Source organism: Scyliorhinus torazame, chromosome 24 (assembly GCF_047496885.1).
Source record: "Scyliorhinus torazame isolate Kashiwa2021f chromosome 24, sScyTor2.1, whole genome shotgun sequence".
In the NCBI taxonomy this organism is placed as follows: domain Eukaryota; kingdom Metazoa; phylum Chordata; class Chondrichthyes; order Carcharhiniformes; family Scyliorhinidae; genus Scyliorhinus; species Scyliorhinus torazame.
This window is the reverse complement of record NC_092730.1, coordinates 11,258,074-11,285,009: the sequence shown is the minus strand read 5'-3', so window position 1 is coordinate 11,285,009 and position 26,936 is coordinate 11,258,074. Positions and strand designations below refer to the sequence as shown.

Here is a 26,936-nt window from a genome sequence, read left to right as displayed (position 1 = left end):
GGCCGCCACCCCCGGCGGTGTTACCGATCGCCAATCCAACAGTATTCTTCGCCAGGCAATGAGAAAGACGAAGGCCACAACATCGGCCCTCCTCCCCTCCATCGGCTCCGGCATTTCCGATACCCCAAAGGTCGCCACCCCATTGGGCCCAGCCCAACCTCTACCCCCTCAATCTTCGATAGCGTCCCCGATATCGCCTCCCGGTATCTCTCCAACTTCCCGCAGCCCTAGAGCACGTGCACATGATTCGCTGGTCCTCGCCCGAGTCATATGCACCCTGTGCCCCACCTTTAATTGAATCCAGCTCATTCTCGTGCACGGTAGCGCAGTGGTTAGCACTATGGCTTCACAGAGTCCCAGGTTCGATTCCCAGCTTGGGTCACTGTCTGTGCGGAGTCTGCACATCCTCCCCGTGTGTTCGTGGGTTTCCTCCGGGGGCTCCGCTTTCCTCCCACAGTCCAAGGATGTGCTAAATTTCCCTTAGTGTCCAAAAAAGGTTAGGTGTGATTACTGGGTTACGGGGATAGGATGGAGCCCGTGGGCTTAGGTCGGGTGCTCTTTCCAAGGGCTGGTGCAGACTCGATTGGCCAAATGGCCTCCTGCGCTGTAAATTCAGTGATGAGGTTGAATTTACACTAGGCATTGCCTCACTCTGCATGCTATCGTTCTTTTCTCCTTCTCTCTTCCCCCCCCCCCCCCCCCCCCCTCTCATTTATTCTTGATCCCCACCACCTTTGCTTCCCCAGCTAACCATATATATCACCAATCCTGCCCGCCACATCCAGGAGCAGCGACCGCTCCAGCAGGATGTCTTCCAGCCGGTTGGGAAATCCTCTCCGTCCCATCCGCGCAAAGACCCTCACCTGCAGATACCTGAATTTGCTTCCCTTGGGCAGCTCCACCCTCTCCCGCAGCTTTTCCAGACCTGCGAATCTCTCTTTTCAGGTAGAAATCCCTCGCCCTGACCAGCACCGACATCCCCTCCATGAATGGCCTCTGGTTATGAGTGAGCACAGACCCAAGGATCATTGTTGGAGCTGCAATGTTCCAAATCGGATATTGTCTCCAGGCCCCCCCAGCCGCTCGTTCCGATGGGTGGATAAGATTGTGACGGTTTTTGTTTCGGAAGACGCGCGGGAAGCTTTCCTGGTGTGCCCCGGCCGTCCGTCGAAACGGCACCGCCTGAAACTATTCGTTCCAATAATTGTGCCGCATTTAGGGTTACTCGAGGAAGGCTGCAGCCTTGGAGTTCCTCAACCGCTTCGAAGAGGCAAAGAAAACCTACGAGGAGGGTCTGAAACATGAGCCGGGCAACCAGCAGCTGAGAGATGGAATGCAAAACGTGGATGCCAGGCTAGCAGGTAAGCAGCTAACTAATGGCGGGCGGCGTTTGTCATGTGAGTGTCCCTTTTCGAAAGGTCTAGCCTCCTATCATGTGCCTTGTAGCACACGGGGCTGTGGCTGTCGGGTGAGAAGGGGTTTCGGTTTCAGTTTGACGGCTTCGGACTGCAGAAGGAGAAAGAAGTGTTTTCCCAGTTTTTCATTGTAGAAGCCGTTCCAGTCAAAGGCACATTGGGCTGTGGCTATGACTTTAAAGATATAGTTGCTTTCCGGAAGGCGTTTTGAATCTGCTGTTTGGAACTGGATCAGAATCTCCTGGAAAGGACCAGTCTCATTCAAGTGAGAATACAGTGTGCTGGGTCACACCCTTGAAAAGGGGTTTCGGTTTATTGGATTTTGTTATTGAATTGGAACAGCTAAGGGGGAATTCATTAAGTGTTATATACATAAATTACTGTACCTGGGTGGGGTATTTATGTTTGTAATTGATAATTCTTGCTGTGTTTATATCTGTATGTGTTAACTACATTCTTAGAATAAACTTTGTTTTGATTAAAGCGCCTAGGAAGTCTGTTGAATCACACCTGCAGTGAATGCACTTGTGTTCATCCCAGCCAAATTCAACATAAAAGGTTGTAGGTCAGGTGGGCTCCATAATACACTTTGGAGTTTCTGAGCCCTGTCCCATAACACGTCACCAAAAATGGAGCATCCGTGCGCAGGCCAGGCGAGACTCGCACGGGCAGTTTCTGAAAGTGTCATGCCTTGGTTTGGGGATAACGGTACGCCTGTGGAGAGGGAGGAAAGGCGATGCTGCATCTTCCTTTCTTGTAAAGAAACTCCCTCGAGTGCCTTGGAACAAATCACGCGGCTAGCATTTCATTCGGGGATTTGAAGTGGGTGGGGCCAGGAGACCGATTGGAGGAGGAGGTGGTACAAGAGCAAGTAGGTTCTGCTGAACGTATTGTTATGGGCCAGGGTTTAGAAAACTCCAAAGTATATCATGGAGTTCACCTGACCTACAACTGTTTATCGGATTTGGTTACGGTGAGGACAAGGGCCTGTTATTCAACAGAGGCCTTCAGCACTTTTCATCAAAAACAAGCTTTATTCTAAGAATTTAGTTAACATTTGTATAAACACACACATTTTTATCAACTACAAACATAAAGACCCCACACAGCTCCTGTATGAGCCCTGAATGAATTCCCCCTTAACTGTTCCAATTCAATAACAAAATCCAAGTAAAACCAGAAACCCCTTTTCAAAGGTGTGGCCGGGCACACGGCATTCTCACTGGTATAAGACCTGTTAGTGGTACTCTGTTCCCCTTTTCAAACAACAGGTTCGAATTCCTTCCAAAAAGCAATTATCTCTTTGTTTTAAGCTATCAAGCCGTCAGGAAACAGCTTTTAAAATGAAGATAGAGAAACCGTTCTTTCAACCTGTGCAGTTCAAACCCAGTCCAAACCTCAAAGCGAAAGTAAAGACAAAGAGCCACAGCCCAGCTCCACCCACACAATGACATCACTGAAGCCATGTGATAAGACAAAAACATTTCTTAAAGGGACACTCCCGTGGCAGTATACAAGACACTAGTTAGACCGCAGCTGGAGTATTGTGTACAGTTCTGGGTGCCACACTGTAGGAAGGATATGAACGCACTGGAGAGAGAGCAGACGAGGTACACAAGAATGGTTCCAGGGATGAGAAACTTCAGCTATGAGGGTAGATCGGAGAGGTTGGGACTGTTCTCCTTGGAGAGAAGGCGACTAAGGGGAGATTTGACAGAGACGGTCAAAATCGTGAGGGGGCCGGACAGAGTAGACTGGGAGGAAGGGGGGGGGGGGACAGGGACGAAGAATGTTCCCATTTGTTAAACGATCAAGGGCAAGAGGTGTGGAGCACAAGGACAAGTGGCTTGGGGTCTGGCACGGCGCTGCCTGGAAGTGTGGTGGAGGCAGGTTCAATCGAGGCGTCCAAGAAGGCTTTGGGGTGATAATGTGCGGCGTATGGGGGAAGGGGCAGGCGAATGGCACCAAGTCAGAATGTTCATTGGGAGAACCGGCACAGACACGCTGGGCCAAATGGCCTCCTGAGCTGTAACAACTGTGATTCTCTTTGGAACATAGCGGACTGCAGTTCGAGAGCCTCCCGGTGCTGTTTTGCCGGCTGCGCGCTCGCCGGGTGAGGCTTCCCGGAGAATAAAATGCAGAACGATTCCTGGTGTCGGGCACTACAATGGTCTGGTTTCGTTTCCTTTTTGCAGAAAAGAAGTTGATGAACCCCTTCGCTTCCCCCAGCCTGTACCAGAAGCTGGAGAGCGACCCCAGGACAAAGTCACTGCTCAGCGACCCCAGCTACAGAGAAATGATCGAACAGTTGAAAAACAAACCCGCCGACTTAGCCACGTGCGTACAATCCCTCCTTCAGAGCTTTCCTTTGCCAGTCGGGGGAATGTTTAGTTGGGAACAAGATTGACCTTTGAAGTCACCCTACCGATATCACATTTTACACTCTCTTGTTCTTTTACTGCTATCCGAGACGCACTGAAAACCTGGTTCCAGCTCCAGGTACGGGGAAGTGGATGTTGAATGGGCTGATCCCAGCTGGTGCCATAAGACCGAGGAGCAGAATTAGGCCACTTGGCCCATCGAGTCCCCTCCGCCATTCAACCATGGCTGATAATTTCCCATCCCCCATTCTCCTGCCTTCTCCCCCTGATCCCCTTATTAATCAAGAACCTCTCCATCTCGGTCTTTAAAGACACTCCGTGATTTGGCCTCCACAGCCTTCTGCGGCAAAGAGTTCCACAGATTCACCCCCCTCTGGCTGAAGAAATTCCTCCTCATCTCTGTTTTAAAGGATCGTCCCTTCGTTCCCAATGTCACAACGGAACAATAACTTAATCTGGGCCGGATAATCATTTCTATATACCTTAATATTAAAAGATAAAAGTTTTTTTTGCTCCCTGTTCTTACCCGGGGTGTTCTGCCAACGTGATGGTCTGACACATCACAGACACAATAATCTCCAGATTATTAAAAATCATGAGTTGATTCTGAGAGGCACGGTAACTTAAATGAACTTTTATCAGTGTAATCTCATTTCATATTCCACATGGCAGGTCAGATTGTTGATGTCTTTTTAGGTGTCTGGGAATTTGGACTCCAATTACAAGGAAATAAAGTATTTCTTGTGATGTTCAAGAGGGTTTAAAAGTACATTTGGCGAACAGGTTTACTTGAATAAAGACCATAAGACATAGGAGCAGAATTAGGCCACTCGGCCCATCGAGTCTGCTCCGCCATTCAATCATGGCTGATATTTTTCTCACCCCCATTCTCCTGCCTTCTCCCCATGACCCCTGATCCCCTCATTAATCAAGAACCTATCTATCTGTCTTAAAGACACTCAGTGATTTGGTCTCCACAGCCTTCTGCGGCAAAGAGTTCCACAGATTCACCACCCTCTGGCTGAAGAAATTCCTCCTCGTCTCTGCTTCAAAGGATCGTCCCTTCAGTCTGAGGCTGTGTCCTCTGGTTCTAGTTTTTCCTACAAGTGGAAACATCCTCTCCACGTCCAGTCTATCCAGGCCTCGCAGTATCCTGTAAGTTTCAATCAGATCCCCCCTCATCCTTCTAAACTCCCAACGAGTACAGACCCAGAGTCCTCAACCGTTCCTCATACGACAAGCTCTTCATTCCAGGGATCATTCTTGTGAACCTCCTCTGGACCCTATCCAAGGCCAGCACATCCTTCCTTAGATACGGGGCCCAAAACTGCTCACAATACTCCAAATGGGGCCTTATACAGCCTCAGAAGTACATCCCTGCTCTTGTATTCTCGCCCTCTCGACGTGAATGCTAACATTGCATTTGCCTTCCTAACTGCCGACTGAACCTGCACATTAACCTTAAGAGAATCGTGAACAAGGACTCCCAAGTCCCTTTGTGCTTCTGATTTCCGAAGCATTTCGCCATTCAGAATATAGCCTATGCCTCCATTTCTCCTTCCAAAGTGCATAACCTCACACTTTCCCACATTGTAGTCCACCTGCCACTTCTTTGCCCACTCTCCTCGCCTGTCCAAATCCTTCTGCAGCCCGCCTGCTTCCTCAATACTACCTGCCGTTTGATTAATACCACCCAGACAGTTTTAATTTCTGTTGCCCCTCTTCCGGAAGGTGCTTTTAGCAGTACGATTCCTCGTGTTTCCTTTGCTCCGGTAGTGCTTCCACGTGAAAACGTAAGGAATTGATGTTGCCCGACAAACAATTAAGTTTCAGTCCTGCGCCCATAGTTCACACGCACTGCCGTGAGGCATCATTCATTCGCAATTTGCTTCCCTCAGGCGGCCTCTGGCCCGCTGGAATTATGGAGACTTTACGTTGGGGAGCCATTTCAGCTCAATGGGCTAGGCGGCTGGTTGTGATGCAGAGCGAGGGCCAGCAACGAGGGTTCAATTGTCGTACCGGCTGAGATGTGGTGACTCGGGTTAAATCGCCACCAGTCAGCTCTTCGCCCTCGATGGGGAAAGCAGCCCGTGGTCATCTGGGACCCTGGCGACTTTGCTTTAACCCAAACAGCATCCATGTCAGTAACACAAGTGGATAGCACTGTGGCTTCACAGCGCCAGGGTCCCAGGTTCGATTCCCGGCTTGGGTCACTGTCTGTGCGGAGTCTGCACGTTCTCCCCGTGTCTGCGGGAGTTTCCTCCGGGTGCTCCGGTTTCCTCTCACAGTCCAAAGACGTGCAGGTTAGGTGGATTGGCCATGCTAAATTGCCCCATAGTGTCCAAAAAAGGTTAGATGGGGTTATTGGGTTACAGGGATAGGGTGGAAGTAAGGGCTTAAGTGGGTTGGTGCAGACCCGATGGGCCGAATGGCCTCCTTCTGCACTGTATGTTCTATGGTATGTCACTTTCCTGGCTGAAATCAAATAACCCAGCAAATACAATGGGTTCTTCTTGTCTAAACGGCTGAACCATCCCGGAAAATACTTCCTAATTTTGAGTAATCTTAAACGTTAATGTGTCTCTTTCTAGACTGGATGTAAATGGTTACTCCAAATCAATCAATTTTATATTTTAAAAAGCTGATCACAGTGCAAGGTTGCAGACCCTGCCCTTCGTCTACTCGCAAATCTGTTGTAGCTGAAGCTGCACTAAACTGGGCCGCGCATAACGGGTGGCTTAGCACTGTTGCTTCACAGTGCCAGGGTTCGATTCCCGGCTTGGGTCGCCGTCTGTGCGGAGTCTGCGCGTTCTCCCCGTGTCTGCGGGAGTTTCCTCCGGGCGCTCCGGTTTCCTCCCACAGGTCCCCGAAAGACGTGCTGTTGGGCGAATTGGACATTCTGAATTCTCCCTCTGTGTACCCGAACAGGCGCCGGGATGTGGCGACGAGGGGATTTTCACAGTAACTTTATTGCAGTGTTAATGTGAGCCTACACGTGACACTAATAAAGGTTATGATTATTACTTTGAACCAATCTTCCAGATAAATGGGTGCATTATTTTAAATCTGTGACTGGAATGCCTGACACGTTTCAGACTTTTTGGAAGCACCGCAAAGTTTGCGCAAGTAGACCAGCGATCTCTTCCAATCGGGAGCATGCTGTTGAATGTAGAGTAAGCGGCTGGTGACTTCTACTTTCCCAGGAGACTACAAGATCCCAGAGTTATGACGACTCTAAGTGTTTTGCTTGGAATTGATTTGCAAGGAGCAGAGGATGATGAAGAGGAGAGCTCGGCCCCTCCCCCGCCTCGGTCGAAGAAGGAATCGAAAGTAGAGCCAATGGAGGAGGACCTCCCCGAAAATAAAAGAAAGGTACAGTATGAACTAAAGGGCACCTTGGGACTCCGTGTCGATAATGGGGCGTGAATTATATTGTTGGGCGAGACGGGGCAAAGGGAAGTATTTTGCGCACAGGTAAAAGGCGATGAGCTGCTACCTGTGACCCAGCTGGTAGTGCACCTGCCTCTTTGCTGCAGGGGTTTAGGTTCAGGTTCCACCATAGGACTCGCACAAAACTAGTGGCTGACTCTCCAGTAGCATATTGAGGGTTGGGAGGATGACGTTCAACTACTTCCTTTTGATTTCCATTTGTTTCACTTTGCTGTTCTGTTTCGTCCAGGGATAGTTAGTTGAGATGTACCTTGAAGTCAAGAGGATTCAAGGTTTCAAATAGCTTGACAACTGGAACGCTGTGTGTATCTGGGAAAGGAACCCCCAGACTCTCTGGCGCCCAGTGAGTTTGGAGGGATTCGGGTCGATGGGTTGGTCAGGGACAACGTTCTGCCTGGCAACAGACAGCAGTTGGTTCCTGCCAGGTGGTGTGGTTTTTTTTTTTTTGGAGCGAACCCGAGACCCTCCAAGTAAAACGCTGTTTGCGCGCTCCCCCCGCTGCTGGCTGCCTGCTCTCTCTCAGTCTGCAGTGAAGACCATTATACGCTGATGGACAAGATAACCTCCAGCTGAAGGCCCAAACTAGATAAAGGAACTAAATGGGAGATATCAATCTGAATATATGTATTTATGGGGCGACTTAGAGGGTGGGGGAGGCGATTGGGAATTAGATAGCAGTTAACTGTTGCCTATTTAATAATTATTGTTTTTAATAATAAAAGGTTAGTGATGAAGATTGTCAGAGAATACAGTAGGGTACAGATAGGCTGCAAAATTGGGCAGAGAAATGGCAGAATTTAACCCGGACAGATACGAGGTGATGCATTTGGTAGATCCAATTCGGATGGGAGCTATGAAATAAATGGCAGAACCATCAGGAGCATAGAGACACAGAGAGATCTGGGCGTGCAGGTCCACAGATCCTTAAATGTGGCAGCACAGGTGGAAATGGTGGTAAAGAAAGCATACGGCGTGCTTGCCTTCATAGGACAGGGTATCGAGTATAAAAGCTCGAAAATTATGTTACAGGTATATAGAACGTTGGTTAGGCCACATTTGGAATACTGCGTCCAATTCTGGTCCCCGCACTACCAGAAGGACGTGGAGGCTTCGGAGAGAGTACAGAAAAGGTTTACCAGGATGTTGCCTGGTATGGGAGGGTATTAGCTATGAGGAGAGATTGAATAAACTGGGATTGTTCTCCCTAGAGAGACGGAGGCTGAGGGGCGACCTGATAGAAGTTTATAAAATTGTGAGGGGTACAGATAGGGTGAACTGTTGGAGGCTTTTTCCTCGGGCGGAAATGACAATTACAAGGGGGCACAGGTTCAAGGTGAGGGGGGGGGGGGGGGGGGGAAAGGTTCAGTGGAGATGTGCGGGGGGGAAGTTTTTTACACAGAGGGTGGTGGTGGCCTGGAATGCACTGCCCAGTGAGGTGGTTGAGGCAGAGACGTTAGCGACCGTTAAGACTTATCTGGATAGGCACATGAACAGACGGGGTATAGACGGACACAGGCGGTTGGTCTAGATAGGATACGTGATCGGCGCAGGCTTGGAGGGCCAAAGGGCCTGTTCCTGTGCTGTATTCTTTGTTATTTGGGTTCAAATTTACAAACCTAGTGGCTGGACTTAATCGGGATCAAACCAAAGATATTGGATATTTAAGTAATTTTAATTTAACCTGTGTCCTGACCCCGGAATTGACCATGCACTAGTCATGACAGTGAGGTATTCAGCTGAGGTCTTGTCTACCTGGTTGGATGTTGGTCAAAGATCCTATTATGCAGGCAGCTCCTTCGTTAATGGCTGACGTCCCTGCCTGTCTCACAGGAGGACAACGTTAATTCCGCAATGGGAAAAGTCACTGTCGACATAATTAGGAATTTTATTTTGGTTTGAGAGACGTGTGTCGCTGGCCGGGCCAGCGGTTGTTGGCCATCCCTTACTGCCCTCCATTTCGGGGCATTTTTGAGAGTCAGCCACATTGCGGTGGACCTGGAGTCACACTTAGGCCGGACGGGGTGATGGCGGCAGATTTCCTGGATTTTTACGTCAATCATCAATGCTTTCAGGGTCATCCTTCGACTGTGAATTCCGGATTTTTGTTGAATTCAAATCTCCAGCGTCTGCCGTGGTGGGATTTGAACCCGGGTCCCCAGATCTTGCTCTGGTTTACTCGTCCGGTGACAATGCCACTGCCTCCCCCAAATAGGGGATGGCTGGGACACTGGACTGTGTGGGAGGGGAGCTGTGAGACTGAACAATTCCGGAAACTCTCAATAAAGGGGCGGCACGGTGGCACAGCGGTTAGCACTGTGGCTTCACAGCTCCAGGGTCCCCGGGTTCGATTCCCGGCTTGGGTCACTGTCTGTGCGGAGTCTGCCGTCCTCCCCGTGTGTGCGTGGGTTTCCTCCGGGCGCTCCGGTTTCCTCCCACAAGCCCCGAAAGCCGCGCCTGTCGGGTGAATTGGACATTCTGAATTCTCCCTCTGTGTACCGGAACAGGCGCCGGAATGTGGCGACGAGGGGGTTTTCACAGTAACGTCATTGCGGCGTTAGTGTAAGCCCACTTGTGACACTAATAAAGATTATTCTAAAGAAAAGCTCTGTCTTGGTTTTGGCTTCATTAACTGCCTTGGCCCTCTTCGCAATGATCTTGATTAATGTACCCCACTCTTATTCCCATCGTTATCCTAATCCTGTATCCTTGTGTTACAGGCATTGAAAGAGAAAGAGTTGGGGAATAATGCTTACAAGCTGAAGGACTTTGAAGCAGCATTGAAGCATTATGACCAGGCAGCAGAACTTGACCCTATGAGTATGACCTATTTAACTAACCAAGCAGGTGAGAATCGCAGTGAATTATATTTTCAATGTTATTTTCTTGAGTGTAGCTGAAGCACGGAGAGTGGTGGGTTACAAGCTGGTAGCTGTGTTTTTATTTTCCTATCCATAATGCATTGATCTTTTGTGAACATTTCTTTATTTCTCTCTGTTTACTGTCCCCGGAGAAGGTCCCTGAGATCTGCTTTCTTGGGAGTCGTTTGACCTTTGGGGAAGAGAAGAGGGAAGAGCGATATCGACCTCGTCCTGACGGAGTTGAATTACTTAAACAAAATAGATTTGCAGTTTCTCTGTGCCCTAGAAAAGAGACCTGCCTAATCCTTTGTACGTTGAATTTCCTTCCCTTGCCCAAAACCGCCTCCTCTTTGTAGATGAAAGACAGGCTCGCGCTCCGAGGTGGGAGTTGGACTGATTCTATTCCAGTTCTTCAAGTTTAGCTGTCTTCCTTTCCGGTAGTTTTGAGACAGCAGGTACCCGAGAGGTGGAGGGGGTCAGTTGTGGCGGGTTCAGCTGGGAGTTTTCCCGCCAACTCTTGTCGGCGAGTTCCCCGCCGGCTATGTAACGGCGCTTGGTCACTTTTTTCTGGCACCTGGGGAGTGTCTCAGCGGTTTAGCCCACACCCCAGACTTATTTTCATCACTGGGGAGCTGAACGCGCTGACCAGACCGGCTCCATTTTGTAAAGGTGCCTCAACCTCTAAGTGAGCTTGAGGGTGCCCCCCCCCCCCCCCCCCATATCCATGGGCAATGCCACTCCCCACACGTATGGGCATTACCCCACCCCAAACTCCCGGAGGCCTCTACTTACCTGACCTGCCCGGCAGCCCCCCTCCCCCCACCGTCATACTCCACCCTCCTTTCAGGGGGGGCATGGTAGCACAGTGGCTAGCACTGTCGCTTCATAGCTCCAGGGTCCCAGGTCGATTCTCGACTGGGTCACTGTGCACGTTCTCCCCGTGTGTGCGTGGGTTTCCTCCGGGTGCTCCGGTTTCCTCCCACAAGCCCCGAAAGACGTGCTTGTTGGGTGAATTGGACATTCTGAATTCTCCCTCCGTGTACCCGAACAGGCGCCGGAATGTGGCGACGAGGGGCTTTTCACAGTAACTTCATTGCCGCGTTAATGTAAGCCTACTTGTGACAATAAAGATTATTATTATTATAGGGGCATGTTCCCCCTCAAGCCCTGATCCTTGGCAGTGCCACGCTGGCACCCTGGCAGCACCACCCAGCAACCTTGGCAGTGCCAAGATGCCTGCGCTGCAGTGGGAGGGTCGGGGAGCCACTCTGCTCGATCCCTGACCAACCAGGGGCCATTCCGCCTGGTCCACGTTCATGAGCGCCAGTACCGAAAGGCTTCCGATTGGGGCCTACCTGGGGATGCAGGAAGACCCTGGGTGGAGGTTGCTGAAGTCGGTTGCGCAAGCGCAGCTTGGCCACGCCCATTATGGGCGGGATCCTGACCCCGACGCCTCACACGAACTGGGTAGATCTTGCGGGGGGGGGCGCACTGGCTGCCGCGAAGCCCGCGGGGGGCTCACCCGGCACCTACCGTCAATGTACCCCTGTCCGAGCGCGACGCAGCTGGTAGATTGCAACCCTTGTCTTCGAATCCAAGAACGGTTACAGCCCAGAAGGAGACCACCGTGTCTCCGCTGACTGGTGCTACCACCTTTTTCTTCTTCAAGTGATTCTATCTCCACCACCATCTCGGGCAGAGCATTTCAGATCCTAACCACTTTGTAATGAGCTTCGGTGAGGAATATCTCCTAAAATATTGTTCTATTCTTGCAGCTGTGTACTTTGAACAGAACAAATTTGACAAATGCCGAGAAGTCTGTGAAAAAGCCATTGAAGTAGGACGGGAAAACCGTGTAGATTACAGGCAAATCGCAAAGTAAGTGACCCGTGTGTATCGCTGACAGAATTGGTCTAATAAAATGCTACAGGACTTACTGAATCCGGTATATAAGAATGGATTCCCCGTTATTCATAGACTCACATGTGAAGGACAATGTCACTTATTTTAAATATAATTGGGTGGTCAATGTTAAACACTGGGAGTTTTCATTCTGCTGTACTTGAGGTGAGTGCCATAACTCCTGTTTTGCAAACTTTTTTTTCCCCGGGACCCACTTTGTCCAGCTGGTTAGCCATCGCACCCCACGCCAGGTCCGCTTCCCTTTAATACTAAAGGGGAGCATGTTTGGCCCTCGCGATCTCGCTTGCATCAGGTTCAAAGGAGGGGAGGGCAATGCGGGCATCGGGTGCAGGCTTCAGCTAGTTCCTTTGTGGCGTCTTCACCTTCATGAAAACAGAAAATCCAACCTCGCACATGCCGCTCGTCGTGAAGGGCAATAGCAACAAAATGCTTGTTTTACTCAGCACTGGATACTCCTGGGAATTGCCACTCCAGAATGCTGACAGCCTCATGGGCTTTTGACGCGTTTTAAATGTGGTACTACAGGTCAGCTTACAGCAGTGTAGTCTTTTAATTTGGAGTCAGCTCTAAGTTAACAACTGACTCTGGGGTCTCAACCTCAAGGAATTTTTCACCCGCCACTTCCCTTTCAAAATCTCTCTCCTTTGACGTTACTTCCCCTGCATGTAACGCACAAGGGCTTTGCATCCTTATTTGCATTGGCACAATTGACAAAGCCATGCCTCGAGAAATCACCTTTAATCTGCTCTGTTCCCGAGTTAATTTTCTTCTTTGTAAACGAGAGGCCCCGGAGCTCTGTACAGTGCTGTGTCCTGCCCGGGACTCTCCTGAGCAGCTCTCTCCAGCAGATTCTGTTGTGAGATCGGCCTATTTGAGTCTCGGCCCGTCTTTTGCTTTTTAAGGAAACAATCCGTCTTCACAGCCTCCTTGCCAGCAGCTGGAAAATGGAAGCAACACTGCTTCGTGTTTTAGCGCTAAAAGCACATATATGAAGGACGCTCAACGTCAAAAGTGTATGTACAGGACAAAATAACAAATTGCTCCTTTTCAACCTTGAATTGAAGCCAGGGGGTTATGGTAATCCACGTGATCTTATCAATGATTCGCCTTCATGCTGTTACAGGCCAGGGTTTAGAGAACCCCAAAGTGTATCATGGAGTTCGCCTGACCCATAACTTTGAATAGATTTTGGTTATGGGGAGCACACGGCCCACTCTACAGGTATGATGCAACAGAGAACTAAAAGTATTTTTAAAACAAAACACAAGGTTTATTCTATGAATCCAGTTAATGTTTTTAAACACACACAGTAAACATCTTAGCAAATATCAACTCGAATACTCTTTTCCCCCAAAGAATACAGTACTCTATAAGTAACCCTTAATCTTTCCTCGCAGCATCCATAAGACACATGCCCTTTTAACACAGACATCCGGTTTAAATTATCTACTGAGAGCAGTTATCACTTTTAAATTAGCAAGTGATTTGAAGACATTCCTTTCATACAGAAAGAGATCGGAATTACACCTGGTTTTGCTGGATGCGGCTCCCAATCTGCAAAACCAAACTAAAGACACCCTGTGGCTGACAGCCCAACGAGAAAGTAAAGCACACAGACAGCCCAGCTCCACCCACACTCTGACATTACTGCAGCTATTTGATAAACACCCATTTCTTAAAGGTACACCCACCACAGCTATTTGACAAACACCCATCCTGAATTTCACGTGATTTATGATAGTTTTGCAATGATTAATAATTGCAGGGTAGGGGAAGAGGGCGTATTCCTCGATGCATATGATGCCAACTCCTCGGGCATTGCCCGTGTGATTTGCGTTTGGTGGACAGCCTTTAACATCCTTGCGTCTTTCCAGGGCCTACGCGCGGATCGGGAACTCACACTTCAAAGAGGAAAAGTTCAAAGATGCCGTCCACTTCTACAACAAGTCCCTCGCAGAGCACCGGACTCCCGAGGTCTTGAAGAAATGTCAGCAAGTGAGTTTTCCCCTGGCCTGTTTGTTTTCGGAAGGGGAAAAAAAAAAATTGGTCTTGGTGCTTCGTGATCCTGTTTCACCGAGTGCCTCCCCACCCCAACCTGTCGTCCTCGTTTTCTGAAGGCGGGAGTGATCAAAAGCGTTCATAGAATTCATAGTGCAGAAGGAGGCCATTCGGCCCATCAGGTCTGCAGCAGCCCCTGGAAAGGGCACCCTACTTAAGCCCACGTCTCCACCCTATCCCCGTATTCCCACCTAACCTAAGGGTCAGTTTATCACGGCCAGTCCACCTAACCTGCACATCTTTGGACTGTGGGAGGAAACCGGAGCACCCGGAGGAAACCCACGCAGACACTGGGAGAACGTGCAGACTCCACACGGACAGTGACCCAAGCCGGGAATCGAACCTGGGACCCTGGAGCTGTGAAGCAACTGTGCTACCATGGATGGTCACAGCTGTCTTTACGCCCCTCTTTCTGCGCTGTGAAATGAAATGAAAATCGCTTGTTGTCACAAGTGGGCTTCAAATGAAGTTACTGTGAAAAGCCCCTCGTCGCCACATTCCGGCGCCTGTTCGGGGAGGCTGTTACGGGAATCGATGGCAGGAATGAGGAATTTCTGTCATGAAAGACTGATCCCGAATGTCTTGTTTTCGCCGCGGGTTCTCTTCAGTTTTGGCCAGGGCTTTATTTTGCAAAACTTTTTTTTTTAGGCTGAAAAGAACCTGAAGGATGAGGAGAGGGCAGCTTACGTCAACCCTGAGCTTGCCCTGGAGGAGAAGAGTAAAGGCAACGAGTTCTTCCAGAAAGGTAAGGGCACACGGTGACGCGCTGGGATATGAATTGCCATGCCGTTGGCTCAAAGTTGTTTTGTTGCTAATTTGGGGAAATCCTGCAGCAGCGCGATTCGGGCACCAGAGGGAGCCACTGCAGAGCCCGATACTCCCATTGGTGTCACGTTTACTCCTGTTTTCGAATGAAGGTGGGTTTTCTAACTTTCACCCAATCCCTACAGTGCAGAAGGAGGCCATTCAGCCCATCAAGCCCACCTACGCTCTGGAAGAGCCTTCACCCGCCCTATCCCTTTTTTCAAAATGTTTCCAATTAAGGGGCAATTTAGCGTGGCCAATCCACCCACCCTGCACATCTTTGGGTTGTGGGGGTGAGACGCACGCAGACGGGGAGAATGTGCAAACTCCACACGGACAGTGACCCGGGGCTAGGATCGAACCCGGGTCCACGGCGCCGTGAGGCAGCAGTGCTAACCACTGCGCCACCGTGCTGGCCCCCTGCCCGCCCTATCCCCCGTAATCCCACCTAACCCGGAGGAAACCCACACAGACATGGGGGGAGAACGTGCAAACTCCACACGCACAGTCATCCAAGGCCAGAATCGAACCCGGGTCCCTGCCGCTGTGAGGCAGCTGTGCTAACCACTTTTGAGTTGGGATATCTTCACAAGACGATCCATACCTCCAGCAGTTGTGTACAGTTTTGCTGTGAGCAGGAAATGCGAAATGCCAATCCATGTTCAAACGGAGGTTTGGCAAGAGCCCCACGGTTATGCAGTCTACTGCTTCTGATATGGCAAGAATCCAGGGTCGGGCTCACCTGAGTTTTTATCTATATACGGAGCAGGTTCCCTTGGCGCAGGCGCTCGGTGGCATGACCCCAGTCAAGCCGCAAAATCAGAGTATCTTACAGCGCAAAAGCGGGCCATTGCCATACACGTCTACCTGTCTCTTTTCGAAAGAGCTGCCCAGTTAGTCCCAGTCCTGTCGCTCTTTTTTTCCCAAAGCCCTTCCCATTCTCCTTTTTTAAATTTGAGGCCCAATTACTTCTTGGACGTTGCTGCTAATCTGCTTCCACCGTCCTTTCTCCCAATTAAGCCTCGTGCCTTTTGATCCTCCTGTCGGTGAAGCTGTTTTCTACCCTGTCAAAACCCCCTCGTTGTTTGGAACAGAGTGCTCTTCAGGTTTGGGTGGAGACGGCGGGAATTTGCTGCAGTTTAGCTTGGTGAAGGCCAAGATTGGGAAACCCGAATACCCTCCGTCTATTTCGCCGAGTGAGTTGCCCCCATGTTTGTTTTGAACCAAAGCTTCGCCAATGATTGATGCTGGGCACCTTGGAGACCCCGACGTTTAGCAGTATTATTATGCGCCTATAATTTAATACATCGTTCATTTAATTATTTGGATGTGCTTCCCCCAAATAGGGGCAGATACAATCTCATTAGTCAAGTAATCTCATGAGGGCTCGTGGCCTGGCCCCTACTCGCTATCTTCCCAGCCCCTGGAAGCAAGAATTTGTAGCAGCACAAAATGAACAGCCACGGCTCACACGCAGGATAGAAGTTTGCCTTGACTCCAGCAGCTCACGTTTTTTCGGTCATTGGAGTTGGGTACTTTGAGAGCTGCGATGCAATGAGAAAGTGCGGAATTTGTGTTCGTGAAGTTTTGAGTAAACTGTTTGATTTCAGTGTCCATAGAATTTACAGTGCAGAAGGAGGCCGTTCGGCCCATCGAGTCTGCACCGGCCCTTGGAAAGAGCACCTTGCTTAAGCCCACGCCTCCGCCCATTCCCACCTAACCTTTTTTGGACACTAAGGAGCAATTTAGCGCGGCCAATCCACCTAACCTGCACATCTTTGGACTGTGGGAGGAAGCCGGAGCACCCGGAGGAAACCCACGCACACACGGGGAGGACGTGCAGACTCCGGACAGACAGTGACCCAAGCCGGAATCGAACCTGGGACCCTGTAGCTGTGAAGCAATCGTGCTACCCGCCGTGTTGCTCGACTTCTTTTGGATTGTGGGGGGGGGGGTTGGAAAGTTGATGTCCCTGTAGTGGGGCAAACGACCTCCCCGCCGTATCGAGTCACTTGCTATCTTTGTCTTTTTTTATGGAGCACTGGGAAATTATTAGTTTTACTTTTCCTTTACATGTAGACTGGATGTTGTGTGTGCAGAGAATTCTGGGCATGTTCTAAACAGGAGTTTGTTTCAAGTCATTCGACCGCATTCATAATCCGCAAAATCCCATGACTCATCATCCACGCCTTTTCATTTGAAGATTGCACGTTATAGCATGTCTGCATAACACGCACTTGCTTCTGTATGGATTTATTTTGGTATGTGATGTGTAGGTGACCGTCTCGTTTTAATCGCAGGTGATTACCCGCAGGCTATGAAACATTACTCCGAAGCTATTCGGCGCAACCCGACTGATGCGAAACTCTACAGTAACCGAGCTGCCTGCTACACCAAGCTCTTAGAGTTCCAGCTAGCTTTGAAGGTAATTGTTTTCACAACCGCTGCACTTGTAACCCCCCCCCCCCCCCAGTTGATAAGACAGCAGAGGGGGTAACGCAGAAACGGGAGGATGACCTCTTTGCGGTGTGCAGTTAGTTGCAAAGGGGCGCGATCGGGTTGGCGTGGAGGAACCGTTCTCACTTGTGAGTGAGTCCAGATCGAGGGGGCAAGTTGGCCAATAATTTGCAATTTGGGACGATTTTCTTCACACCGCGATGCAAATGTGGACCCTATTGTCACGTGGAGTGATCGTAATAGATAGTGATACATTTAAGTGCAGGACTAATATGAAGAAAAAGCAAGAAGTGCGATACTGTGGCTGCTCAAGAGTTAACTAGAACAGAAAAACGCTCATGTGGGATAGATTTCTGTTGATTGAACCAGCAACCGTATTTCTTATGTTGCAGATTCTATGTAATGTACACGACTAACCAATGTTAGCTGGAGAGTGGGGCAAGCAGTCAATCAGTAGATATCTTTTGGTTCCCTTCGAAGCCACTATTACAAGCCTAGACCAGACCCCAATGGTTGCTAGGATACCGGACAAAACCCCAATTTTTAATTTGGAAGACTGAGGAAACTGCTCCGGGAGTGATTCTACGCACAAATACGGCTATGCTATATTAAACAAACTTTATTACTAGCTCAGTATTACAAACTTTAACATCACAAAGAAAATAGCTTACAATTACCAGCTAAACAATGCTCAATAATGACAATGAGGTACTCGATCCCGACTGCTATCTTTTATCTCCACTCGAGCAAAACCCCATTTCCGGTCAAAATCCACTTTTGAATACAGTTAGCCAACCCAGGAATACTTGCTGTAAAGAGATGTCTTGGATAAACCACTTTTGAGAGAGATCCTTCAGGAAACCAGCTTGCAGATTCTTGCCTGCGTCAAACTACTGTTTAACCTGCCGGCCTTTTCAGAAACTACCGTTCTATTCACAGGCAAAAACTAAACTGAGGGAAACGACTACTCTGTTCCCTGACAGATCAAAATTCAACACCTGACTGCGTCAGCCCCTGGCTCCTCCCATTAACTGCATGACCGTATCTACTCCCCGGGGAACCTTATTCATATAAACAACATTCCATTCACCCAGCTTTTATGATGCTTTAATCATCCCTTGTCGCCAAAGTGCCTATCTTTTAAACCAGGACTTCTATTAAAAAACAGATTACTGCGGCAGATGCGCGCACACAGCAACCCAGACGTTTAACTCTTACTTCAACGAATAATAATCTTTATTATTGTCACAAGTAGGCTTATATTAACACTGCAATGAAGTTACTGGGGAAAGCCCCAAGTCGCCACACTCCAGAGCCTGTTCGGGTACATTCAGCAGTCCATTTCACCCAACAAGCATGTATATCGGGACTTGTGCTAGGAAACCGGAGCACCCGGAGGAAACCCACGCAGACACGGAGGGGAGAACGTGCAGACGGCGACCCAAGCCGGGAATCGAACCTGGCGCTGTGGAGCAACAGTGCTAACCCACTGCGCTCCCGTGCTGCAATACATGTAATGCAATATACCTGAAATGCCTACATTCATCGCCATCCCGACTCGGAAATATATCGGCCGTTTCTTCACTGTCGCTGGGTCAAAATCCTAGAACTCCCTCCCTAACAGCACAGTGGGTGTACCTACGCCACACGGACTGCGGCGGGTCAAGTTGGCGGCTCACCCGCCACTTTCTCCAGGACAGCTGGGGGTGGACAGTGAATGCTGACCCTGCCATCCCTTGTATGAATAGAAATATATATATTTGGATACGGCGAGACGAAAACTTTGGACAGGACAGAAGTTTTAATCTCTTGACCAGGTATGGTCTCCACAATCCATCTTTTCAACAGAGTTCAGCTCACGTATCAAGATATTCATACAAACCCATGCGTTCGAAGTAGGCTATTTGACAATGGCTGATTTTAAACGGTGTCCCCCTCTAGTTCTAGTCTCTCCCACAAGGGGGCAGCACCCTCTGGATATCCACATTGTCAAGTCATCGCTGGCCCCAACATGCCATCTGAAACGTGCTTGCTTTAGAAGGCAGAACGCAAGCAGCAGTTTGACAAAGTCAGTGGGTGCCTTTGAAATTACTGTCCAGAAATCTTACAACACCAGGTTAAAGTCCAGCAGGTTTGTTCCAAACACGAGCTTTCGGAGCGCTGCTCCTTCCTCGGGTGAGTGAAGAGGCAGGTTCCAGGAACATGGATACAGACAACGAATGAACGGACATCGCGCGACAAGCGCCAGGCAGGAATGTTCCCTTCCAGTCGGGGAACACTTCAGCAGTCAAGGGCATTCAGCCTCTGACCTCCGGGTAAGCGTTCTCCAAGGCGGCCTTCAGGACGCGCGACAACGCAGAATCGCCGAGCAGAAACTTATAGCCAAGTTCCGCACACATGAGTGCGGCTTCAACCGGGACCTGGGATTCATGTCGCATTACATTCATCCCCCACCATCTGGCCTGCAAAATCCTACCAACTGACCTGGCTTGACACAATTCACACCTCTTTAACCTGGGGTTACCCCTATCTCTGGATCTGTAAAGACTTAATTACCTACAAAGACTCTCATTCCAAGCATCGTCTTGCATCTTTGACTTTGTCTTTATATATGTTTCTGGAACCTACCTCTTCATTCACCTGAGGAAGGAGCAGCGCTCCGAAAGCTAGTGTTTGAAACAAACCCGTTGGACTTTAACCTGGTGTTGTAAGACTTCTTACTGTGCTCACCCCAGTCCAACGCCGGCATCTCCAGACGTGGGCAGCACGGTGGCGCAGTGGGTTAGCCCTGCTGCCTCACGGCGCCGAGGTCCCAGGTTCGATCCCGGCCCCGCCATGTTGAGTTTGCACATTCCCCCCCCCCCCTGTCTGCGTGGGTTTCGCCCCCACAAGATGTGCAGGGTAGGTGGACTGGCCACGCTAAATTGTCCCTTAATTGGAAAAAATGAATTGATTACTCTAAATTTATTTTTTAAATTAGCTCGCGTAAAATAGAGTGAGAAAAGATAGCTTTTTGTTCAGAGAAGTTGATTAGTATTCATCTGCGCCCAACAAAAATCCGCCATAACTAGACACCTTCGGAGTGTGGAGAAACCATTTCATTCACATTCTGCAGGTACAATTATCCAGTTGCCATTTGTAGTTAGTAGGATGGGAATGAAAATGTGTTTTCTACTGTAGCGTCCCTACACTGCAGGAGGAGGCAGTTTGGCCCATCGAGTCTACACTGGCCCTCTGAAAGCCCCCCCCCCCCCCCCCCCCCCCCCCCCCCGCCGTAACCCACCTAACAAGCACGTCTTTGACTGTGGGCGGAAACCGGAGCACCCGGAGGAAACCCACGCAGACACGGGGGGGGGGGGGGGGGGGTGAACGTGCAGACTCCGCACAATCGCCCGAGGCCGGAATTGAACCCGGGTCCCTGGCGCCGTGAGGCAGCAGTGCTAACCACCTCTGCCCAGCCATCAGCTCACGAAACACACCATTCCACGGCGAGAAACCAGGCGACACCATGACCCACTGCGCTGAGGAGGAATGTTGAATGGAGGCTGTTGGTTTTCCCACTGTTCAACGCACAATAATGGGGGGGGGACTGGTTTTGAAATTGTTATTCAAATGGATTCCAAATTTAGACCTGAATTGTCAGCATTTCCGTTCTGTTTTCTGATGCTGTTTTCTATTTGCTTTGAAGTGTGATAAATTCCAGGTGCCATCATAATACCCGAGTCGTTGACTGTCCTGGTTATAAAAGTATTTATCGGTCTGTAAGACACCAGTCTTGTATGAAAGTGTCGTATATTCACCGCCTGATTTTTAACCAGCAGCCAGTGTAGTAATAATCAGATTTATCATTTATTTGTTTTATCAGTTTAAATAAACGGATTGGATGAATTTTATTCTCTTTCCATTCCCGCTCCCCCATTTTTCATCAACCCGGTGGCACTTCGTGATTTGTGAATCGTACCTGAATTTCAATTGTAACAGGCAATAACTTTCAGGCGCCTTTTCTCTTTCCAGGACTGCGAGGAGTGTATCCACATTGATCACACATTCCGTAAGTTGATGGGGGTGGTCGTTCTGTGTTGTGCTGATGGGGGTGGTCGTTCTGTGTTGTGCTGATGGGGGTGGTCGTTCTGTGTTGTGCTGATGGGGGTGGTCGTTCTGTGTTGTGCTGATTTTCGAAGCTCTGCTTCAACGTCAGTAAGGAATGGGCGGCGGTTGTATTAGTGCGTGACAGCATCTATTTCCGGCACAGCCCGTCTAATTCGCTTTGTTAACAATGGTGTGGCCATCAGAAGACGCGCGCCTTTTAAAAACCTCACTCGGAGTGTTGTCCCAGCGGGCAATTCCTGCCTCCCAGTGCAATACGGTATCCTTGGCATTCGGTAATGCTGTGGTGCCTCGCTAAGGCACTCGTCAGCAGAGGCTTACTTCCAACTTGTAAAACAATTAAGTGATTCATCCAGGGTTGAACGTATTGCAGCTAAGATCCTGCTGAGGGTTATCCTTGAGTCACTAGGGATAGGAGCTGCTGAATATTCGCACACTTGAGGCCAGTATTGCATGGTGGGCAAAGAAATCTAGTGAATGACTGGTTCGCCCGAGGAACCAGATGGGTAGAGCACAGCGGAAAGAGTTAGCCCGGCAGTCAGTGATTCGAAATATGGCTCTTAAATTCCTTTGAGAAACTCCGGTTGTTTGAAATAACTCCGATATGGAGGAATTCTGCCGTCAATAGACATCAGAGCTGCAAATGAATCTTAATTCAGTGCACCACCTGATTTATAACTGTCCATTTGATTTTGATTAGTTAAGGGTTACACAAGAAAAGGAGCAGCCCTTGAGGCCTTGAAGGATTTCTCCAAAGCCATGGATGTGTATCAGAAAGCGCTGGAGCTGGACTCTAACTCCAAGGTATGAGTGTCTCCTCTCTCATTTCCAGCTCTTGTTCTCTTCATGTCGACTACGCTGTGAATGCCGAGGAGAGAGCGTCGAAACCTGCAGTCCCTGGTCAGCAGCTTTAGGCAGCACTGTGCGTTCGCCGTTCCGCGGTGCGTTGGAGCCGGGGACGTGGCGTAGGCTGGCTTTCTCTCCGTGGAAAGAAGTGTTGCGTGAAATTGGCCCCTCAGCAGGCAGCTCAGTGGTTAGCACTATTGCTTCAGAGACCCCCGGTTTCGATTCCCGACTTGGGTCACTGTCTGTGCGGAGTCTCCCCCCCCCCCCCGTGTCTGCGTGGGTTTCCTCCGGGCGCTCCGGTTTCCTCCCACAAGACCCCGAAAGACGTGCTTGTTAGGTGAATTGGACATTCTGAATTCTCCCTCCGTGTCCCCGAACAGGCGCTGGAATGTGGCGACGAGGGGATTTCACAGTAACTTCATTGCAGTGTCAATGTTAAGCCTACTTGTGACAATAAAGATCGTTATTATTATTATTAGTGTCCAAAGATGTGCAGGTTAGGTAGGGTTACGGGGATGGGGAGTGGGCCGAGGGAGGGTGCTCTCTCGGAAGGTCTGTGCAGATCTGATGGGCCGAATAGCCTTCTGCACTGTCAGAAGCCCATGGTTCTGTGAACTGAAGGGAGCTTTTAAAGAGTACCAGTATGAGAAAGGGATGAAAATATAACTGCAGAGGTCATCAACCTGTTTTGATATCGGATATTCCCTTTGAGGGTGATGGGTAGGACAGACAAATCCAGAGGTACTGGAGGACGAAGCAACTGAGATTCAGATGAAGGAAGTAGTATGCTAATGTCAGCTATCTGGGGGCTAACCCAATGGAGAACCAGGCTGAATATATATATGGCTCAGAGGGGAAGTGGAACAGCGAATAAGAGAAGCAAAGAGCGAGTATGGTTAAAAGACTGGCAGCGAACATACGATGGGGAATCCAAGGTTTTCTGTAGGCATATTAATAGTAAAAGTGTGGTAAAAGGGTCTCCTAGAAAAGGGGGTTTTGCATGGGGAGTAGCTGGGGTATTACATTAATACTTTGCACCTGCCTTTACCAAAGAGGAAGATGCTACCCAGGCCCCAGTGAAAGAGGAGGTCATGAATATACTAAAGGATTTAAAACTGATAGAGGCGGTAGGTATTCAATATGCTCTCGAACGTTGACAAAGGACCAGGACTGGGTGAGATGCATCCAAGGATGCGGAGTGGCAATGTGTGTGGAAGTTGCAGAGGCTGGGGGGTGGTGCTGGGGGGGACTGGAGAATTGGAAATGTTACACCCTTGTTCAAAGATGAGCCCAGCAATTCACAGACCCGTCGGTTTAGTGATTTCTTCAGCAGTCAGTCTCGTGGGCGGGGAAACTTCGAGAAACAATAATTCGGGACAACGTTGATAGTCACGTGGACAAATAAAGGTTGAGGGAAGCCAGCACATTTGTTTTAAAAAAAGAAAATTGCGTGAACTAATTTGCTTGAGTTGACAGAGAGGGTTGATGAGGGTACCGCAGTTGATGCGGTGTACACGGACCTTCGAAGGCATTTAATGCAGTGCCACGCGAGCAAAGTCATAGCTCATGGAATGAAAGGGTCAGCAGCACGTAGCATAGTGGTTAGCACAATTGCTTCACAGCTCCAGAGTCCCAGTTCGATTCCCGGCTTGGTCACTGTCCGTATGGAGTTTGAACATACTCCCCCGTGTCTGCGTGGGTTTCATAGATCATAGAATTTACAGTGCAGAAGGAGGCATTCGGCCCATCGAGTCTGCACCGGCTCTTGGGAAGAGCACCCTACCCAAGCCCACATCTCCACCTATCCCCATACCCCAGTAACCCCACCCAACACTAAGGGCAATTTTGGACACTAAGGGCAATTTAGCTTGGCCAATCACCTAACCTGCACATCTTTGGGACTGTGGGAGGAAACCGGAGCACCCGGAGGAAACCCACGCACACACTGGGGAGAACGTGCAGACTCTGCACCGACAGTGACCAAGCCGGGAATCGAACCTGGGACCCTGAGCTGTGAAGCAATTGTGCTAACCACTGTGCCACCGTGCTGCTGACCCTTTCATTCCATGAGCTATGACTTTGCTCGCGTGGCACTGCTTTAAATGCCTTTCGAAGGTCTGTGTACACCGCATCAACCGCGTTACCCTCATCACCCTCTCTGTCAACTCCAGCAAGTTAGTTCAACGCAATTTTCCTTTTTTTAAACAAATCTGTGCTGGCTTCCCTCCACCTTTATTTGTCCACGTGACTATCAACGTTGTCCCGAATTATTGTTTTCTCGAAGTTCCCCGCCCACGAGACTGACCATTGCTGGGCTCATCTTTGAACAAGGGTGTACCATTTCCAATTCTCCAGTCCCCCAGCACCACCCCACAGCCCCTCTACCCAAAGATGTGCAGGTTAGGCGGATTGGCCACGCTAAATTGCCCCTTAATTAGAACGGTTTGAGGGAGCAGTTAATAAATCCGACAGTATCCTGGTCAAGGAGAACAAGAGCCAGGTATATTGAACGTGTTCAAGATAGGAGTTTGGCTTCAGCTGGGAGTACTGCGTCCAGTTTTGGGCGCCGCACTTCAGGAAGGACGTGAAGGCAATGGAGAGAGGGCGGAGGCGATTCGCAAGAATGGTTCCAGAAATAAGGAACCTCTTGTTAGCAAGATAAATTGGGAACGTCCTCCTCATGAGGAGAAAATGCGAGAGGAGATTTGATAGAGGTATTCGAAATCGTGAGGCGCCTGGAGGAGTCGCGAGAGAAACCGTTGCCTCAAATCTCTTGGGGGCAATCCAGGTCTCCTGTCTCTCGTAATGTCAGAGGCCTGGAGTGAGCAGCTCGTGGGAGCTTGGCGTGGATCTGCGGAATAGACGATCGTTGTTAGATTGATAGGTTGAGAGCTGATTCCAGACCCCTGTCCACATAAACCCTGCCCCCCTCTCTGACAAAAGTACAAGTGGGGAAATAAATTTGATCGCCCTCCCCTCCCAAACTGGCCATTAGCGCTCATCAGCACCAAGCTAGTGGATTGGTTTAAGTGAGAGGCTGATGTTGGCGGGGCAGGGGTGTATGGGCATGCCAGCAACTGTAGCCATCGTTCGGTGGCCTGGATCAGACAACCTCACACGTGACCCTTCCTTTCTCTCCAATTCCTCAGGAAGCTTCCGAAGGTTACCAGCGCTGCTCATGATGCAGTATAACCGGAACGACACGCCGGAGGAAGTCAAGCGGCGTGCCATGGGCGATCCGGAGGTGCAGCAGATCATGAGGCGACCCAGCCATGAGGCTGATCTTGGAGCAGATTGCAGAAAGATCCTCAGGCCCTCAGCGAGTGAGTACACGCAATAAATAGCTCATCGGAAATTGTGGGTATATTGTCGTTGTGACTCTGGGGCGAGTTCTCTATCAAAGCACATGGACTCTTAACGTTATCATTAAAACTCTGTAATAGTTTGTTTCGACTTGCACTGTGCTACCTCTTGTGGGTTTATAAGAGGGGGGGTGGGGGGAGAGACCCATTTTACCTGTGCTTCGTTGCTGACCCTTGTACATGTGGTACTAATGCTGTCTCTCCTTGAGGCACGGTAGTGGTAGCACTGTTGCTTCACAGTGCCAGGGGACCCGGGTTTGATTCCCGGCTTGGGTCGCTGTCTGTGCGGAGTCTGGCACGTTCTCTCCCCCCCCCCCCCCCCCCCTCGTGTCTGCGTGGGTTTCTCCCGCGAGTCCTGAAAGACGTGCTCGTCGGGTGAATCGGACATTCTGAATTCTCCCTCCCGAGTGTGGCGACGAGGGGATTTTCGCCCCATTGCAGTGTTCACGTAAGCCGACTTGTGACACGGATAAACATTCTTGTTGATTATTTCTCCCCAGCCACTTGAAGAATCCTGTCATAGCCCAGAAGATTCAGAAGCTCATCGATGTGGGCCTCATAGCAATCCGGTGATGAGCATCGCAAGAGTTCAGCAGAGATGAAGCTAGGACAGTCCTTCCGGACCTTGCCCTCGTGGCGGGGGGGGGAGGAAACGAGAGAGAGAGAGAGAAAAATTTAAACGGCCAAAACCAACACCGTGTACAGCATCTCATCTTAGTTTTTACTTGTAACATCTGATTTATTTCTCGATCTGTCGACGTACAGCACAATCCTATATAGCCTGTGCACTTTCTGTAATTTTAATTTTTAAGGTGAAAAAATGTGAAATGTACATCTCTGCTGTTGCAGTCGCTGTAGAAATGTTGGGGTTTTCAGAGGTTTTGACGTTTATCGCGTACAAAGAAGAGTTGCATTAAAGTGTTGTATCCAACCACCTATATGTTTCTAGTCCACACCTGTTTTACCGCCGCTTTAAAGGTTACGATTACGCGGGTGTAAGGCGTGCTTGCGCATGCTGCGCTGAGGGGGTTGTGCAAATTCCCTGGCGGTTCTTTTTTTTATTTTTTGGTCTACTTGAAATGAAAATCGCTTGTTGTCACGAGTAGGCTTCAAATGAAGTTGCTGTGAAAAGCCCCTCGTCGCCACATTCCGGCGCCTGTTCGGGGAGGCTGGTACGGGAATTGAACCGCGCTGCTGGCCTGCTTTCAAAGCCAGCGATTTAGCCCAGTGAGCTAAACCAGCCCCTGCGGTTTCACCCTCCCCTACTTTCACCCT

The 26,936-nt window shown here is 49.7% G+C and overlaps 1 protein-coding gene across 1 annotated transcript in view; it reads left to right on the top strand.

Annotated features, from left to right (window-relative positions):
• Positions 1-26,597, top strand: part of LOC140399882 (stress-induced-phosphoprotein 1-like) — a 43,048-nt gene extending 16,451 nt beyond the window's left edge. The window contains 15 exon segments of the mRNA XM_072489348.1: positions 1,220-1,361; positions 3,611-3,752; positions 7,000-7,168; positions 9,964-10,090; positions 11,880-11,982; positions 13,902-14,022; positions 14,734-14,830; positions 17,190-17,314; positions 21,361-21,397; positions 22,154-22,257; positions 25,449-25,473; positions 25,476-25,558; positions 25,560-25,592; positions 25,594-25,622; positions 26,162-26,597. Coding sequence (XP_072345449.1) covers positions 1,220-1,361; positions 3,611-3,752; positions 7,000-7,168; positions 9,964-10,090; positions 11,880-11,982; positions 13,902-14,022; positions 14,734-14,830; positions 17,190-17,314; positions 21,361-21,397; positions 22,154-22,257; positions 25,449-25,473; positions 25,476-25,558; positions 25,560-25,592; positions 25,594-25,622; positions 26,162-26,234 — 1,410 coding nt within the window. The 3' untranslated portion in view covers positions 26,235-26,597.
• The last annotated feature ends 339 nt before the right edge of the window (positions 26,598-26,936 follow it).